This window comes from Podarcis bocagei (assembly GCF_964188305.1).
Source record: "Podarcis bocagei genome assembly, chromosome: 13".
NCBI lineage: Eukaryota > Metazoa > Chordata > Lepidosauria > Squamata > Lacertidae > Podarcis > Podarcis bocagei.
The window spans coordinates 3,787,332-3,806,834 of NC_138138.1; the positions used below are offsets into that span (position 1 = coordinate 3,787,332).

The 19,503-nt window shown below is 43.2% G+C and overlaps 1 protein-coding gene across 1 annotated transcript in view; it reads right to left on the minus strand.

Annotated features, from left to right (window-relative positions):
* Positions 1 to 1,125: 1,125 nt before the first annotated feature.
* Positions 1,126 to 19,503, minus strand: part of MOCOS (molybdenum cofactor sulfurase) — an 88,351-nt gene continuing 69,973 nt past the window's right edge. The window contains exons 10-15 of the mRNA XM_081168509.1: positions 14,220 to 14,301; positions 10,888 to 11,012; positions 8,892 to 8,997; positions 7,114 to 7,240; positions 4,856 to 4,960; positions 1,126 to 3,752 (exon numbers count right to left, since the gene is read on the minus strand). Coding sequence (XP_081024635.1) covers positions 3,639 to 3,752; positions 4,856 to 4,960; positions 7,114 to 7,240; positions 8,892 to 8,997; positions 10,888 to 11,012; positions 14,220 to 14,301 — 659 coding nt within the window. The 3' untranslated portion in view covers positions 1,126 to 3,638. The remainder of the gene's footprint in view (positions 3,753 to 4,855; positions 4,961 to 7,113; positions 7,241 to 8,891; positions 8,998 to 10,887; positions 11,013 to 14,219; positions 14,302 to 19,503) is intronic.

Consider the following 19,503-nt stretch of genomic DNA (forward strand, 5'->3'; position numbering starts at 1 on the left):
TTTGACCGAACCCAAAGAGTACTCATTCATGGTTCCTTGTCATCTTGAGCCCATTGTTGCTCAACACCTTTATAAATGACTTGGGTGAAGGAATTGAGGGGATGTTCGTCCAATTTGCAGATGACACCAAACTGGGAGGGGGAGCTAATGCTGCAGAAGACAGAATCAGAATTCAAAATGACCTTAAAAGATTGGAGAACTGGCACAAGTGAATTTCAATATGGACAAATGTCAGGTTCTGCACTTAGGCAGGAAGAACCAGATGCACAAATATAGGATGGGGGATACTTGGCTTACTAGCAGTACACGTGAAAGGGATCTGGGGGTCTTGGTGGACCACAAGCTTAATATGAGCCAAGTGTGGTGCAGCAGCAAAAAATGCTAATGCTAATCTAGGCTGCATCAACAGAAGTATAATGTCCAGATCAAGGAAAGTCATAGTCCCACTCTATTCTGCCTTGGTCAGAGCACACCTGGAATACTGTGTCCGATTCTGGGCACAACAATTTAAGAAGGATGTTGAGAAGCTGGAGCGTGTGCAGAGAGCAACCAAAATGATCAAGGGTGTGGAAACCAAGCCTTAGGAGGAGTAATTGTGGGAGCGACTGAGAGGAGATATGATAGCTGTCTTCAAATATCTAAACAGCTGTCACATGGAAGATGGAACATGCTTGTGTTTGTCTGCTCTGGAGGGGATGAAAACCTGTTCCTTGATCTCAGGAACCTTCCTGCAAATATCTCATTTCCTGCCCTCCTGACAACACTTCAGAAAGCAGGAGGGGCCAGTCCTGCAGGGTACTGCTTCATCAGTGTGTTCCCTGTGAGGAAGAGTCCTGCGGTCAGCACGCCTGCGCCTTTGGCAGGTGGCTCGCGAGCTGCTCGTCTGTGCACTCAGCTGCCATGCCAGGTCTGCTTGCCCTCCTGTCTCAGGAACCACCATGCCAAATGGGCAGTGGTATATCCAAAGATGTCCAAATTGGCACAGTCTGGAGCAATTCAGTCCACCTTCTCAATCCAAAACGTCGTCACAGAGGAAAACCAACTGCTTTGTGTTCACAGATTGGGTGACAATATCTCAAAGGCCCCCAATAGAGAACAGACAGACAAACCACTCGGCAAAAAGTGTAAGAGATGTCAGTTTAATTAAATGAGCTCATAGAAAAACAAATTATATATTTTAGCTGAAACAAATATTTTCTAATATTTGAAATTTGGCAAATATTTTCAACCTGCTTTTCAGAAAGATGAATGCAAATTCTAACACAGAATAGTTTGCCCTGAGAGACATTTCCCCTCCAAATTGAGTTCTTTGGATCTGTTTACATTCTCTTGATTGTTTTGGCTGGTATTACAAAAAACAACAGTCCTATTTCATGTCTATTTCATGTCTCCCATAAAATGCTTTCAGATACTAATACATCATATGCCATATCAAATATTATTAAATATTATTAAATATAAAATATTGGAATCAAGTATCCCATGATATCAAATATAGATCTCAAATATCAGACAAATAATTTAGCTTCAAAAATATTTGGATAATATCTGCAAAGCATTTATTGTCAGGATTGATGTACCGCAAAATTATTTTGATTAAGTAGACAGTGCACAAATACAGTTATTCACTTGAATAAAAAGTGTGGCTCAATTTACCACTTGGCATTTTTTCAGCATTCCATCTAGGCTGTAGCTATGTAAATCTCTGCATTCCATTTCACTATTCCATTGGGTCAGATTCTGGGCTGACCCAAGACATTTTGGCACCTGAGGTGAACCACAAAACAGGATTTCCATCCCCACCAGTGAAGAAGGGCTCAGTGAAGATCTACTTCAGAAATCATGGTGTGTGTGTGTGTGTGTGTGTGTGTGATCTTGATGCCTGTGGTGGTTGGCTCACCTTGCCTTGCCAGTGGGCTGGCCCTGGTCAAATGTGCCACTCAAGTGAAGTGTCACAACCAATCTTTATGCACCACAAGGGGAAATCTGGTGCTAGTCCACAAATTGGGTAATGAACTTGCTACACTGCTATGTAGGCTGTATTCCTATGCAAACTAAGCAGGGAGCAAGCCTCACTGAATGTAGTGGAACTAGCAGGCACTGGATTGCAGAGACTGTAGGCTTGGGCTGCAAAGACACAATCTTGTACTGTTTTGTGTTTGTGGTGGTGAAGCCTTGCCATGCGCAAGAAGAGCAAAACAGGCCAGTGTGTACATGAAGGTGAAGCAAGACAGAGATAGGAAAGAAATGGCACAGGACCAAAGCAGTAACGGCATCAAAAAAGGAGATAAGGTTGGTTTGGAATGATCTATTCTGGATAAACTCATGGCACCTCCTCATAATTAACACATGCTTTTTAGATGCTCACAAACCAGGCCAATTTCCCCTCCATTCAGGCTTATATTTGGTGCTAAAGCCCGGCTGCTGGGTGAGCGACCAAAAGCTGGGGAAAACCAGAAAGTGGGATTACGTCAGCCCCAAAGCTTGAAGTTGGAAATAAGAAGAGATTCGGATTATGTTTATTAATTAATTAATTATGAGCTGGTTGTATGTAAAATTGAGGATTAAAACTGGCGAAATGCAAGGGATGGGGGATGCTGGGAGATTGGCAGTGTGAGAGGGGGGGTGTATATTATATAGTTATACAAAAAAAATTCTAGGGGGTTCCTTTTCACTCTGTTTATTACTGGGGCCAGATGTGAGACAGCAATGTTCAAGGCCGTGTTAGGGAGGACTATGTGTGTCTTGTCTGGGAAGAAGCAGGACCTGTTTTTCTCAGGCAAAGTGCCACTCAAGAGGCATCAGAGGGAAATGTTTCAAAACTGATCAATGACTATTATAGATAGATAAAAGAGGATTTACTCTATTCGACTATTTTGAGGACAGGTTATAACAATGTATAAAAGCCATAGCAGATGATGTGTAGGGAGAAGGGATGAGTGGACTTTGAAAAGATAGTTGTAAAAGTTATTTTATTGGGAGCAGCAAAGAAGGGAGGGAAATAGAGGGGACCTTTGGGGGAGGGTGGGAAATCAGCTTTTAAACTTGTATTAATTTGGTGGCAATTTGTTGGAGATCAATAAAAATAATTTGCAAAGAAGCAGAAGTCTGGATGAGTCCTTTGTTGCAGGTGCTACTTGCATCAGTGGAAGCTCACAGCAGGCACTGCAGCAAGGCAGCAAATTTGCTATCCACGTTAAAGCCTTTGAATCCCAAGGTGCTTCACTTCCAGCCAGCTATCTCTGTTTCTTACCTAAAGCACTATTTCTTCTCTCCCCCCCCCCACACCATACTTAATTTAAATCAGCTGACTATTTGAGGTTATTAACTATCGATCTAACTTGTGAAGTGGCATTTTGAGGACATTAAATTTCCTAGCCAGCATCACTGCCCTGCAACAAGTCCCCCGTGAACCTGAATGGAAAAAAGAAATCAAATGATCAAATGATATAGAGTTGCAAAAATTGATCCACCTGATTAGCTGTGACATGTCATTTCTGAATGTTTAAAGGTGATTGACCTTATAATATTGGAGAAGATCATATTGCTGTTGAGAACACATATGAATAATCTGCAAGACCGTCCCATGTGCAGGTTTAGCTGAGGAATCCTCCACCTGTTTGCTCTTCAGACGATGCTCAACATGCGATAATCTTCTTCACCGCTGCAAACACTGGAGATCCCACTGACAACGTATCTGGATGGGAGAGCTGCATCTCAGGGTGATTCATCAGGTATATTCCAAACTTAGTCTGAGGGGGGAAACATTTGTAAGTAAGATCAAATACCCAACAGATGGAACAGTAACAACTGCAATGCCTCTGGATGGTTAAACTAAATTCCTATAAGTATATGGACTATAAGCAGTGCAATGAACAGAAAGAATGGTCAAGTTATTTAAGATGATGTTCAGAACCATTTCCATTTTTCTTGCTTAAATTCAGCCTTAATTTATGCGAAGGTTCCGAGGAAGCACTGTAGTATTTGCGGTGGAAGTTACCCAGACTTTGGCTTGCTAGCTTGCATCCTACTGTACTGTGGGACGATTTCTGGCCTGTTTTGTTTTTTAGTGGGGTGGCATTTGGCCTTTCTACAGTTATCACTGGGTAAACACTTTTAAGAACCCCCCCCCCCCATGTAGACAGGAAAGGAGGCATGATGCTCTGTTAAAAATTAAGCTTAAAGTTTATTATACTTACAGATCTTTCAGGGTTTGACGGGGCAAAAAAAAAAAAGGAAGGCAAATGAAAGCTCGCCTTGCTTTCTGCTTTCTCCCCTTTTTTTAAAACCAAAAGGTTTTGTGGAAGTGGGTGCAAAGCTCCACTGAGCAGCTCATTCACATTTGTATATTCCCTCATACGAATCTGCCTGGGTCTTGAGATCTTCAAGGAAGGCCCTCCTCTTGATCCCCCCCCCCCACAGGCACACTCGGTGGGCATGTGGGAGAGGGCCTTCTTGGTGGTGGCTGCTCCCAGACAACTTTGGAACTCCCTCCCTGGAGAAGTTAGACTGGCTCCCTCCTTGTTGTTCTTCCACTGGCAGGTGAAAACCTTCTTCTTCCAACAGGCTTTTGGGAACTGACCGCTTTTAAGGAAAGGGCTGATGCTGTGCTATTTTTGTTGCAATTGTCTGTATGTTTTTAATAGATCTTCTATCTGTCTGTTTGTCTGTTTCTCTACACACACACACACATATACATACATACATAGTTGTTATTATTAATTCTATTAATGTTTAATTGTATTTAAATTATTCTTTATTCTCTCTGTTTTCAGCTGTTCTTATTTTAACTGTAAGCCTTCCCTGTAAGGGAAAATGGCACATTTTTTTTGAAAAAAAGTATTTGTATACTGACTTTTTTGTCTTTAGTGGCAGCCAGAGTCTGAAGAAATTCCTTGTTCCGTTCTCCAGTTTTTTGATCAATGCAGATAACCAGACATCTGTGGCATGGCCCGATAACCTGAAATTTGCACAGAGAAGATCTTGAAGCCCCCACTTAGCCAGGAATCACAACACACCTGCTTCTAGAGGAGTCAAATGTCAGCAGCAACCATTCTGACCACATCACCAGCACCAAACATTTTTGGCCTGCAAAGCTGAGCAGGGGTGGGGGTGGGGATGTAAACCATGGCGAGTGTTTGCCCCACTTATTGGCAGAGTTACTGGTGTTTACTCACCCTTCTGCAAAATCAAGGCTGTGTAAGCTCAAGCCCAGGGGTGAAATACAGCCCTCCAGGTTTCTCTGCCCAGCCCTGAAGAGTCTCCCAGGCCATGCTCCCGCCACAGCGTGCTTTTGCTTGGCTAGAATAGTTCTCCAACTGTGATGGTGCCGTGTGTGTGTGTGTGAGAGAGAGAGAGAGAGAGAGAGAGAACTCCAGAACGTAGGAGTTTCATAGGAAGCAGGCATTGGGCTTTGCTTCTTCCCTCATTCTTGAAGGTACTGAGACAGCTCAATCAGCAGAGCCCGAGACTCTTAATCTCAGGGTTGTGGGTTTGAGCCCCACACTGGATAAAAGATACCTGCATTGCAGGGGGTTGGACTAGATGACCCTTGGGTCAAATCAGAGACTTAAGAAGCACTGCTGCCTTCCCTTGCACTCTGCCATCTTCTGCATAAGAATGTAGCTCTCTGCCCAGAAGATGCCATAGTGAAGAGCAGGCACAACAGAGTGGCTCAGCCCTGTCAGAGCAGGGGCCACAACAAGAAACAAATGCTTCCTCTCTGTCTGGGATAAGGGATTCAGAAAAGAACTAGTAGTAACTACTGCTGCTGCCATGCTGGAATCACATGAGCAGGCAGCCACCTGGAGAATGCTTTCAGCTTCAGCCACCAAATTGAATCTGGGGGGGAAACTCTTAACATAAGGACTGCAGACATCAAATAACACAGCCTCCTGCCTTGTTTTCAGTGTCTGCAGCACTGAAGTGACCTCCCTGGGGCACAAGCCTGAGCTGTGTGTATGGAGGTCCCGGGTTACCCAGACGACAAGACGCTCAGCCTCTCAGCTGCGGTCCAAAAGGAAGCAGAGGAATACATCTGGCACCAGCGCTGCCCGAGGGAGGCGTTCAAAGCACCATCCACCTGCCTTACACACTCCACTCTGGATCTGTGTAGGGTAAACTCCTTAGCCTTTTCTTCTCCTGAAGACATCCCACAAGGCAGCAGGAAAGGGAAAACTCTGATCTTAACCAGGAACACCAGTGTGCAGTTCATGGTGCTGCTGGCTGGGCTCTTGATCAGTCTTGTAGGGTTCCAGCCTCATATAATTTTAGCATGCAAATCTAATCAGTGCATGAAGGGGTTAAAATAATAGAATAAACTGTCCTGCCAGGCTGAGCCTATGCCATCATCCTCCACCTTAGCAGCAATAGGTCACCATGCCTTTGCTATACAGTATTTCTCTCTCCATAAGGACTTCAGCATGTAAGGAGGTTTGAGATGGTCATTCCAGCCGGCCAACATGACTTTGACCAGCCTCTTCTGTTTCAGATCATTTTTTCAATAGTTTATCAATAGTTTAACTTTTACCTTTTGTAACTAAGCAACGTCTTGACTGCCCATGCATCTTTTCTGGCTGCTGTGTGGAAAAGCACATGGATCTGACATTTGAAGAGGTGTTTTTTTTAAGTAAACTATCTTATGACTTACCCAAATGTGTGGTCAGTGTCTATGCTGGGGAAGTGGGACAATTTGGAAAGAGCTTTTAAAAGGGGACATTTAAGGGACTCAGTGGAAGAACACTTTTTAAAGGCTTTACACCAGGTTTTCGTTGCTGAATGTTTTGCGATGTTAAATCTCTGCTCGGGTTCTCCCACCAAAGGGTACCTGCCCCAAACTTGGGTCTTGGCTCCCAGGATTCAACAAATCTGACCGCAGCGGTTGCCTTCTTGCCCTTGCGTCACAGGGCCAAGCCAGGTCACTTCTGTGGTAGCAGAGAGCCATTGCACACACAAAGTAAGACACTGCTGCTCAGACTATTCTAGCTCAAAGCTGTTTTGTATCCCAAACAGCTGTTCCAGATCCTTGCCTGAATCATTGTCTTGCAAGAAGCCGCTGCCTGCTATTTCCCAGCATGCCGTATGACACTAACAAACAGCTGCAGCCATTTGTACCTTGAATCGCAGGGGACCCACTGCAATCTCCTCCCACAGGTCTTCTTCGAACGGCTCATCTGTGCTGACTACAATGTTGGCACGGAAGCGGTGGACGAGTTCCTGAGGGGGAAGTGATTCACCTAGTCTGTTCCACATAGGCAGAGGGGGAAACAATATGGTCTAATATTAACCCAAATGAGTTCAGTAACACTTGTGCTTTCATGTTTCTTAGTTCAATGAAGACAGATTTCTATTGCATTCAAAAGGCGAAAGCTTTCACATAGCCTTTAATTACTAACATGAACAAAGTTTGAACAAGCGCAATCAGTGACGTAGCTAGGCTTATGATGCCTGGGGCGGTCACTGAGTCTGCCGCCCCTCTCGCTGTTCCTCATCTGGGAGCCCCGCCAGCTTGCCGCACTCCTCCCCTCCGCTCTGAATTTCCTTTCCTTCTTTCCCCCCACTTCCCAAGAGGCAAGAAGGAATTCGGTTCCTGTCACTTCAGACTCCACCTCTTCTTTGCTTTTCTTAATGCCTCATCATGTTCTTTGATTCTCTTGTTTCAACCACAGGCAGAGCTGAAGCACCTATTCCTGCCTGGCAACAGCACCCAAGAATGGTGCAAAGCAGGAGCAAGAAGGGAGAACATAATCTCTCATACCTGCATGCTGCTTCTTTGGACGGCCGTAATGCTGCTCAACTACAGTGGGTTTAGGTGGTGTCATAGGCACTGCCCCTCCCCCCCCCGGTGCCTGCAACAAGTTCACACGCTGCTGGCATGTGAAAGCCCAAAGGGGCTCATCGCAGACAGGCGCAGCAAAGCCTGGCCCCTCAAGGTTGAGGGGGCAGCTCCATCCCTTCAGCCATAGAGAGTTGGCACCCATGGGTGGTATGGTCAGATGAGGGCTGCCATCTTAAACCTTCCCAAGTCTAGGTAAATGCGTCACATAATTCCCCGTTTTAAAAAATCCCCGAATTGCAGCAACACTGGAGCCCATGAGAAGGGATAGTTCTTTCTGTTCTTCTAAGTCCCACTTGTCCCTTTCAGCCTGAAATAACCAGCTGCACCTATGTAAGAGCTAGAAGTCTTAGTAGACTGCAACATGAGTCAACAATGTGATTCTGTAGCAAAAAAAGCTAATGCATCAATAGAAGTCTAGTCTCTAAATCTAGTACAGTGGTGCCCCGCAAGACGAATGCCTCGCAAGACGGAAAACTCGCTAGACGAAAGAGTTTTCCGTTTTGGAGGTGCTTCGCAAAACAAATTTCCTATGGGCTTGCTTCGCAAGACGAAAATGTCTTGCGAGTTCCTGCGGGTTTTTTTCCCCTTTCCCCCCTTTTTCTAAGCCGCTAAGCCGCTTATCAGCTGATCCGATCCGCAGATAAGCCGCTAAAAGCCGCTAATAGCGCTAATCCGCTAATCCTTCAATGGGCTTGCTTCGCAAGACGAAAAAACCGCTAGACGAAGAGAATAACAGAATGGATTGTTTTCGTCTTGCGAGGCACCACTGTACTCCTCTATTCTGCCTTGGCCAGACCACACCTGGAATACTGTATGGACAATGGACTAGACATTGGACTAGAAAAGCTAGAAAAGATGGTCTGATCCAGCAGATGCTCATCTCACATTCTTATTTTTCTTTCTTAAGAATAAAAGTTGCCATAATTGTGCATGTACAGTAGTCAGTATACAAGTGAAACATTAAGCAGGTTGGGCCAGAAGAAGTCTTGCTCATGGAAAAGACAAAAGGAGGCAACACAAGGAAATGTGCCTTTTCAGGCGAGGAAGCACTTACCTTTCCACAACTTTATCTCTCAGCTGCAAAATACTTGTTCTGTTGATCAGGAGGTATTGTGCTTCATTGACTAGAGAGAGTGAGGCCCTTGCAGCAGAGGTCTCTCCTGAAATACATTCAGTATAAGGTGATAGTTGTTAGAAATTCTGAGCACAGTGGAAGGAATCCAGTCTATATCAAAGGCCTCTTATAGCTAAAACAGACACTGTGAAGATGAGGGGTAAAGGTGTTGTTGCTACTTGCGCAAGTGTTTCATGCAGTGCAATTTTTCTAGAAAAAGAGGTGCTGCAGCTCACCAGAAACTTTTCCCTTGTTCTCTTAGAATGGCAATGGCGCCCACCTGAGAGGTGCCAGAACTGGGCTCCAGTGACCGCCAGCTGAAAAAAACAAACCCTGGTTCCATGCATGTCATTTCATGCATCAGCATGTCAGTGAATTGGAAGCCAGGCAAGCACACTGCTTATGCGCTAATGCTGTACATGAATGGGCCAACATGCAAGCTGACTGCCTCTATTTGCATGGCTTGGAGCCAGACTACATGTGACACCCACAAGAACAAACAGCTTAGCTATGTCCCTTGATAATTCTTATGGCTCCCATGCCTATAGGCAGAGAAAGTTGAAGAGGACTGAATTTGCAGTAAATCTCCTATCTCTCCCTTTCTTTCTCTGTCACACACACACACACACACACACACACAGAGAGAGAGAGAGAGAGAGAGAGAGAGAGAGAGAGAGAGGAGCCCACTTTCCTGCTCCCCCGAACTTCTATTGCGAATCAGCTGATAACAGAGAAAAGCAAGGATTAAAGGCTCCTCCATCCCCGTGTGTCCCCATCTGATCTCTCCAGCTTCCTCTGACAGTAGATGGTGGGATTTGAAAACTCTTATCAGGCAGAGCCAAAATGGTCTCACATGGTGAGTGGGATGTGTAGTCCCACTCGATTCATACCAGGTAAAGATATTGAATCCTTAGAAGCTTCAAGAAGATTCTATCTCTTGAAAGGCATGGAAGCATTGCTTGGGGCAATCACCATGAATGAGCACCACTCCTAATATGATCTATCCCTGCCATCCATGAACCCAAACCCCTCCTTACTCTGCTTGCATCTCCAAGCCCTTGCTCTCCAAATTCATTTGCTTCTCATTACCCATCCAACATCCCATTTACTATTCAACTTATGCACCCTTAACAATCCTGCCCTCCCACTGGCCTGGTCATAACCACTACTTGGTCCATTTGAACTGACTTGGCTCACTTCCATCAGCATGTGACATCTCATCTGACTCATCACATGTCCCAACTCTAAATCCAGAAACCAAGGGGAAGGTTTCTTGTACCCTGTGTCCGTTATAGCTCCAAAGAGTGCATAGTTCTTTGCTTACGCATTAAGAGCAGAGGGAAAGAGTAATGCAAAGGAGAAGAGCTACTTCTCTCTTGGGCTGCAACATACAATGAATGTGTTTGGAAAATATTGGTAATAATATTGTTGTTTCCTACTTATTCTTGGAAAGCTTGGAGCTTGGAGCACCCTATGTAAGGATCCCAGTAGCCGCCTATCAAAGCATTAACCCAACACAGGCATACGCAGCTTCACCTATGCTGCAGCACATAATAAAGTGACATAATGTTCAAGTCCTTGGTTTTCTCACAGAAATGCACAATATCACGGTACCTTATTTTCAGATATTGTTTTAATTACAATTTTATTTAATAGGATATTCAATACGACTATAGTTTCAGTGATGGTTTGGAGTGCTCACTATATGTTGTTGGATACAAAGGTGTTCCTTTTATTATAAAACCCAGAAGTTTCCCCTGTAAGTTGTGTGGTATTAAAAGTCAGTCCATCGTGTGTTCATTTTGTAATTTCAGTGCATCCCGTATCACTGGGGCAATTTTGATTTTCATCTATGAAAGAGCATATAAGCCATGCTGACACTTCACATTTGCAGCACTGGGATATTCATTTCCTAACAACCATGCAAAATGTATACCTTTTTCATCTTTCTTATTAGCATTTCTTTTGATGTCTGAACTCTGCCTGATCAGGCGGCACTGCCGGCCAAGAAAGGCAGAAAACCAATCAGCCGCTCGTCCTCCACAATCCTGCGTCTGCACTCTGTAAGGGAAAAGTGTAAGGAAGAATTCAGAGCTCCCTTTCAGATGCAAAACTAATGTCAGGCTGGTAGCAATGCATAATTAGATATTTTTAATGCCAGCCACCTACAATCCCGCTGTACCCATTATAACACAGTTTTAGCCAAAAACAGCATTTGGAAGAACTATTTTGTTAATCAAGAATATTATGTACTGTTATTTACATAGCACAACTGTAAACCGTTTTATAGGTTTTCTTGTGTTTCTTCCTATTGTTTCCATTTCAGATGGGAGATTGAGGCTAAATTAAGTCTTGCATTAGCAAGACTTAACATGATGGTGAGGTTTGGGCACTGACTCCTGGTTCAGGAAACCAAGGTTTATGGAGCTGGGGGCTGGTGCCACAGCATGTGCCCTTCTTCCCTCACTTTCTTTGCCCCTGTCCCATGCTTGGCTTCTGCATAGAGATCCTGTCTTGCATTAACAAAAAGTTCCAAATTACTTCTCTTCTTTAATATCAGTTCACATTCCAGGATAATAAGTCAGATTCAGATCACATTGCACACAGGTCCTGCTATCAAAACATTAATTATCAATATATTCAATTATCTGAACATAAAGAATTATGCCCAAACGTGTGGCTGATTCAGATATCCAAAGACCCAGAGTTTTCCCACTTCCTTACTTGTTGTCAGGGACTGGGCAGAGGAGGAATGGTGGAGACCACCTTCACAGCCTGACCCTTCCAGAGAAGAGGAAGACAGTATAGATTTATAACAGGGGTTTGAGGGAGGTCGCAGCTCAGAGACAGATGAAAGGAAAAGTTGGGAAATAAAGGGAGAGGAGGAGGAAGAGGAATAACCAGGGGGGGCAACAGAGTCTTTAGAAAGCATTCCAGACCCCGCCCCCAGAACCTGGCGAGCCTTGAAAGTAGGAGAGCAAAGAGCTCAACACCCATAAAAGCGGACAGTAAGAACAGCCTTTTCCACATCTAGAAACAGAAGTGCTGCTTGCTTCTCTGTCCTTTTTTCCAGATATTCAATTATATTCAAAATATTTCTGATGGTATTTTTCATTTGTCTAGATGGCAAAAACCCGCTTGATCTTCACGGATTACTGTATTCAATTCTGTCATCGTTCTATTTGCCATGATATTTGTAAATAAATTATAATCATTGCTTAATAAAGATATTGGCCCAAAATTCTTTGGGTGTATAGTTCTTTGGTCTTGTTTTGGAATTAATACTATAAATGCCTTTTTCCACAAAGGTGGGATTTCTTCCCCTTGAAGAATTTGGTTCATTACCTCCACCAGTGGTTGAGCCAGTATTCCTTGGAAGGATTTGTAGTACATTGAGGGTAGTCCATCAGGTCTAGGCGATTTCCCTAACTTAGCTTGTTTTACCTTTAGCAGTGCTGTACGGCAAATTCACGCGGGTTCCAATGCATGCGCGTCTCTGCCCTTGTATGTCTAATAAGGTAGAATCTGTCACACACATTCTTCTATTTTGCGAATTTTATAGTGAAGAACGAGTTCAACTTATTTTACCGCTTCTATCAAAATTTATACCCCTTCAATATTATTTGGAATCCTCCCCCGAAATTCTTCGAAAATACCTCCTGGAAGATTCCTCAAGCTCAATATCATATGAGGTGGCTAAATTTTGCACTTCAGTAATTAGGAAGCGTAAATCTCTTCTGTTGAATGGTACACTGCGAAGTTCCCTTGTGTAACCGTTTTTCTTTTCTGAGGTTGTTGTTGATTTCTTGTTGTTTGATCTTGTGGTGTTTAGTGTCACTGGCTTTGGCTGCAATAAAACTTGAACTTGAACTTGAGCTTGTTTTACCACTGTAATAACCTCCAGCAGCGTTATTGGGGTGTTAAGATTTTCAATTTGTTCTTTGGTGAGGTGTGGTATAGTCATGCTGGCCACATGGCCTGGAAAGCTGTCTGTGGACAAATGCCTGGAAGTGGAGATGAGCACCTACACTCCACAGTCAAATTTGACTGGACTTAACTGTCTAGGTGTCCTTTACCTTTACCTGCGAAGGCTAGTTCAGATACAAGGATCTGCCTTTTATTTTCTGCCATGAAGACAGATGCAAAGATTTACTGAGTTTCTCTCCATACTTATCCTCCTTTAAGCACAACTTTGACTCCCTTGCCATCTAAATATGTTTCAAAGAAGTTTTTCGGAGAAAGAGTGGGATATTATTATTATACTACTACTACTACTAATAATAATACTCCACCCATCCCCGATACAGGGCTGCTTTCATATGCCATCTAAAAGTTGTGTAGTTCTTTATCTCCGTGACATCCGAGAGAGGGTGTTCCACAGGGAGGAACACCTCCCTGGCTTGTCTCCAACTACTAACATTTTAAAATAATGTTTCATTTTTGTCTTTATGGTTTTAGCAGTGATGAGCATTAAACATGACACATAAACATTAAACATGAACAGTTCTAAGGCACTGTTAGGTAATGTCACGTCTTTGTCGTACATGTACCCAATCTACGAGTGAATAAATGAAGTCACCAATCACTGCAGCACTTCCAGTTTTGGATGCCTCCTTGATTTCATTCTTCATCTCAAGCTCACCCTAAGCATTTTGGTCAGGGCAGCAATAGCACACCCCAAGTACTAAACTACTCTTTTCTCCCAGTTTTGCCACCCATAACAATTTTGTGCATATGTCTGCCCTTTCTACAATTTTTAGTTTGTTGGACTCTGTATCTTCCTTGATGTACAGAGTGGCATCATTCTTTTCTGTCCTTCCTTAGAATTTGTATCCAAAGATAACCATACTCCTCTGGTTCTCTCCAAAGCCCCACTAAGACTCTTAAACACAAATAATAGTTTAGTGTTGCATCCAAACACAGCTACTGTGCTCATATGGATTAATCACGGCTCCCTTCACCCACGCCCTCTGCCCTGGGAAGAAGGCCATTGGTTTCCAGCAACACAGTGTCCTTTCTGTAGGCAGATCAAGATGAGCAGGAGACAGCAAAGGTTGCAAGATTTTTTACTGGGGCAATCGGAATAAGATCCACTATTTGACTATTGATTCAAAACCCTAAAACATATTTTATATAATTGACTTTTTATTTCTATTCTTTGTACATTGTATTATTCTTTTATTGCTATGGCCAATATTTGCTGATGCAAATAAAGATTCGTTCATTCCACCAACACAAGCTCTGTGGGTTCACGCCCCCCCCCCTCACCTGTGTGAGCAGACTTTACTCTGGCAGGTCTGAGTCAGACTTTCACTGTCTTCTTCCAAGGACACAGAAATGGGATCCATCGCTACATAAAAAGTTATAGAAAACATTATTCATATCTCCATTTTTAATAGCATTGAATAGAATGATCCAAGTCATGGGCTAACGGAAACCAAATGCTTGCCTTGAAAATTCTTCACCTAGAACCTGAGAATGCATTTTGTGGTGGATTGAGGCTGTAAGCATATAGGTGAACCTGTGCAACTAGGAAGTATAGATAATCTGTTTGAGGCTTATAGGGGACTGATTCTAGCCAGCCCACAATCCTCAATAAGGGGGGAATGGTCTCTGAGTTAACAGCACTGCCCATCTTGGAGATCCCTACATGCATCTATGAACAAGAATGTCTGGACTGAAGCTTCAATGTTTTTAGTGACAGTTTGAAAGGGTTCTGGGCAGAAGTTGGTTGCAGATAGATTGTTAGCTCCCTGCAAACCACAGTTTGCAAATCAGAAGCCTTGGCAGCAAGTACATTCTGCCACTCTTTCTTTGCTGGAGTTTAGTGTTGCACAAATCCAGTGTTCTGGCTCCTGCTCCAAAACACAGCAGCGGATGTAGTACTTGTAAGTTAAGGAAGTTATCTTTATTGAAGTGGAGTAATGGTACTGACTCAGAAGCAAAAAATAAACTGACCCAGACCCCTCATAAGGGAAAGGACAGTCTCAAAAAGGATGCTGTATAGTTGAAAAGAAATTCGTAAAAGGACAAGCAAAATGATCAAGGGGATGAAGCAACTCCTCTATGAAGCCTATGGGACCTTTTATTTTAGAGGAAAGGTAAGTAAAAATTGTGCAGGGTGTGTAGAAAAGTCCCCCCCCCCGCCCTCATAATGCTAAAATTCATGGACGTCCAATGAATGCTGGAAGATTTAGATCAATTTTTTAAGAAAATGCCTTCTTCATGTAGTGCACAGTCCAACTATGGAACTTGCTCCCCCAAGAGCCAGTGACGGCCATTATCATCATCATCATCATCCTTTATCAAGATTAGAAACACATCACAAAACATCAACAATTAAAAACAAAATAAAAACATAGTAAAAAGCATACTGGCAGACATTCTAAAAGTTAAATAATCTTCCGGATACATAAATTGTTGAGCTTATGGGGGGGCAGGGGACCTGCAAAGGGGACACTTTGCAACAAAACTGTATCTGCCCCTCTGCCTTCAGCTCCTTCTGTTTGGTCCCTCTGGCTGGTCAAAGGCCTCCCTCCTCCCCGGTGAGGCTTTGAGCTCCTCTAGAGGAACGGACGAGACCCCTGGAGTCAGAAGAGAAGGACCTCTCTTCTTTATCCCTGGATCTACTGCTTCTTCCTTCTCCTCATGGGCCATCTGGGGCTGTCACACCATGCCAGGTTGGACATACACATTCCTGAGGCCAGCTTCTGTTCTGCAAACTATCATTTGCTACGGGAGCTAGCATGACATCTGTGCTGGATCAAAATGTTATAGCTTCAATACAGAAATATATTTTTGTGCCTGCAGGTGGCTCCAAATGATCATTAAACAAGGATATAGCAGAGTTTTGTGCAACCTTGATCCCCACAGCACGCCTGCCAATGCACAATTTTAGCTTTTAGTAACTTTATTCCCTCTGTATTTCATACATTGGAATAGGCAGAAATTTACTGCAGCCGTGATAAGACTTCTATGAAAAGAAGTCTTATCCCAGTTATGTCACCTCTAATAAATGAGAATATAGGCTTCTTTTAAGAGGGGGAAAGAGAAGTTCGAAAGGAAGAAAATACAAATACTTGACATTTTAAAATATGTTTTCAAAAAATATTCACTAGGCAAAATGAGAGCACACCAAAACATTTTTGCATGCGCAAGGACATCTTCTCAGGGTAAAAAGAAAGAAAGAAAATTTAACTCTAACTGTCTCAACTGTAATTTTCCCTTCTGGAAAAAATGAACTGAGGGGATGCAGATGCTGAATATGAGATAAGAGAAAAATTTGAATGGTATTGGATGTGGTTAATTGAAAATAATCTTACATGGCAAAACAAATTATTTTACTATCTCGGGGCCACATATCTTAGTACTTCATTAACCCAAAGAGATTTTAGTTTCAAGTGAATAGCAGAGGCATCATCTCAGAAAATATCAGGATAAAAGCAACAGGGCCATCTCCCAAAATTTTCTCATTCCAATCCTGTGTTTTATATTTTAAAAAAGTAAAGGGAAAGGACGCCTGACAGTTAAGTCCAGTCGCAGACGATGACTGGAACCAGCATTTGTCCGCAGACAGTTTTTCCGGGTCATGTGGCCAGCATGACTCAGCCGCTTCTGGTGCAACGGAACACCGAAACCAGAGCAGCGCACAGAAACGCCATGTACCTTCCCGCCAGACCGGTACCTATTTATCTACTTGCACTTTTTGGCGTGCTTTCAAACTGCTAGGTTGGCAGGAGATGGGAGCTCACTCCGTCGCGGGGATTCAAACCGCCAAACTTCTGATCAGCAAGCCCAACAGGCTCAGTGGTTTAGACCACAGCACCACCCCTGTTTTATACTTAGGTTTTTAATATAGGTAAAGGTAAAGGAACACCTGACCATTAGGTCCAGTCGCGGACGACTCTGGGGTTGAGGCGCTCATCTCGCTTTATTGGCCGAGGGAGCCGGCATACAGCTTCTGGGTCATGTGGCGAACCAGAGCAGCGCACGGAAATGCCGTTTACCTTCCCGCCGGAGCAGTACCTATTTATCTACTTGCACTCTGACGTGCTTTCGAACTGCTAGGTTGGCAGGAGCAGGGACCGAGCAACGGGAGCGCACCCCGTTGCGGGGATTCGAACCTCCGACCTTCTGATCGGCAAGTCCTAGGCTCTGTGGTTTAACCCACAGTGCCACCCACGCCTGTTTTTAATATACACTTTGCCAATCCAACTATGTCAGGTGCAGCCTTTATGGCACATCCTGCAAACCAGTGGGAAAAACCTGAAAGATGCAATGGAGATGGGAGAAAAATGGCTTCCTTTTCTGAGTTACACATGCTGCCACACAGTAGCTTGACTTCAGGTATCTTTTGAATATACTCCAAGTTTTTAAACAATGTACACACATGATATGCTATTGAATCTGAAGGTTTTAAGATATTCAGTTCTGAAAAAAGCAGGAAGAAAATTGCTCTGAAGATCTTTCCTGATGGAGACTTTATATTGCAAATCGGTCCTCGGCCAAAGATTTTTTAAACTTACTGGATTTTTGATGCGAAAGTAAATCCAAATTGAACAATGTGGCCAATGAACCTGAAGCACAGCATGGGAAACATATGAGGCACAACTAAAGTTAAAGCACTTTAAAGCTTGTTTGATTTCATTTAACACATTTAGGTCTCCCACTGAGATTGAAAATCAACTTGGTTTAAAAGTGTCTCAGTTTTTAGCTGAATTGTTCTCATAGTATTTAATCCATCAATGAAGAGTAATTACTAAAGAAACATTTGTTTGTACAATTAACGCTGATGTATTCCAGTCTCCTTCTGTGCAACTGAGTAATCATAAAAGGCTTCTTTTTATGGCATCAGGATAATAAATGAAACCCAAAGCAGGACTCAAGGTCTCTATGAAGGGCTTGTTGTCCTAAGTTTAACATTTTACTAACCCGGTTCAATGCCTATTTATTTCAGTAACACAATTCATTAAAATAGGAGTATCCTTGACAGGAAACCAAAAGAAGCAATGTTTTGTGCAACAACTAAGAATAAAGCAGGTAAAGGATTTAACGTATTTGGAATCAGTTGCTCAAACAAATGGACATGCATTATTAATAATGTTGCATGCAGGCCAAGTAAAAATGGAAGACCACCAGGATAGGCAGACATGTAGATATATAAGACATAAATAATGAGTTTAGAAAAGTAAAAATACTTTTTTTTGAAAATGAAAAGTACAGGCCTGCTGCTGCAGCTAAGTGAAATATATGTTCAATATATTAAAGGCTTTCCATCCTTTCTGCTACTGTATTTTTACACTCAGGTTTGAAGAACCTGATCAAGCTAACAGGGATGTCACTACTGACTTTTAAACACTGCATTACTAACCTACGATGAAACGGTCAGAACCACAACCCTGCTCTCCCACGTTGTAGAAACGTCAAGGTTCTTTGCATACTTGCTGAAAGGCTGTGGAACAGTGTGCTACAGTAATTAGAGTATTAGATCTGGATCTCTTAAATCTGAGTTCAAATCCTGACTCAGCCATCCAAGGGACCTTGATGGCCACTTGGGTTGCCTTTGACAAGTCACTACCTCAGGAATGTTGCATGAACAAAACATGGCCTCTTAATCTCAGGCTGAGTTACTTGCAGAAAGGGAGGGACAGAAAAATGATGGAAAGGAGTTATTTAATGAGTAATGACAGACAAGCTTCACTTAAATATGACTTGCACATATACAGTGGTACCTCGGGTTACATACGCTTCAGGTTACAGACGCTTCAGGTTACAGACTCCGCTAACCCAGAAATAGTACCTCGGGTTAAGAACTTTGCTTCAGGATGAGAACAGAAATCGTGCTCTGGCAGCAGCGGGAGGCCCCATTAGCTAAAGTGGTACCTCAGGTTAAGAACAGTTTCAGGTTAAGAATGGACCTCGGGAACGAATTAAGTTCTTAACCTGAGGTACCACTGTATACCAATTTTCTTTACACTGCACAGCTCCAAAGCAATGATAATAAGGCCCAATAAATCTAACTGGGCCCAATGGGAATGGGGTGTACCCTAGAATGTGCCCCCAGAATCCTCTGCATTGGCAAACTGACATCTGAGCAAATATACAAAGTTGCGGGGGGGGGGGGAACCTAGCTGCGGTTGATTAGTTGCATTCATAATTCCTGCCACATGCCTGTTAAGAACATAAGAAGAAGCCTTCTCCATCAACCCCCCCCCCACTCTTTCATGTACACATACACACAGTGCCCTCCCTCCTCAGATAATGCGGGTAGATCAGCTGAATGGGAGAATATCTGATCTGATTACGGGGGGCACATTCCCATCTGCCCAAACCAACACTGGGCCAACTTCTTTCTCTTCTTTTTGTCCCTGTGAAAAAAAACAGTTAAGGAGCAAAGGAGCAAAGAAGACCCAAGAAAAAAAATGCTTTGGGTCTTGATCAGACCCAAAAGTAGAGGATAGCCACCCCTTAACAGTTTGTCCAAGTACGCCAAACAGCTGGAACCATAACATACTTGGTATCTTTTATTTGATTTGCAGCACCAGAAATTCTC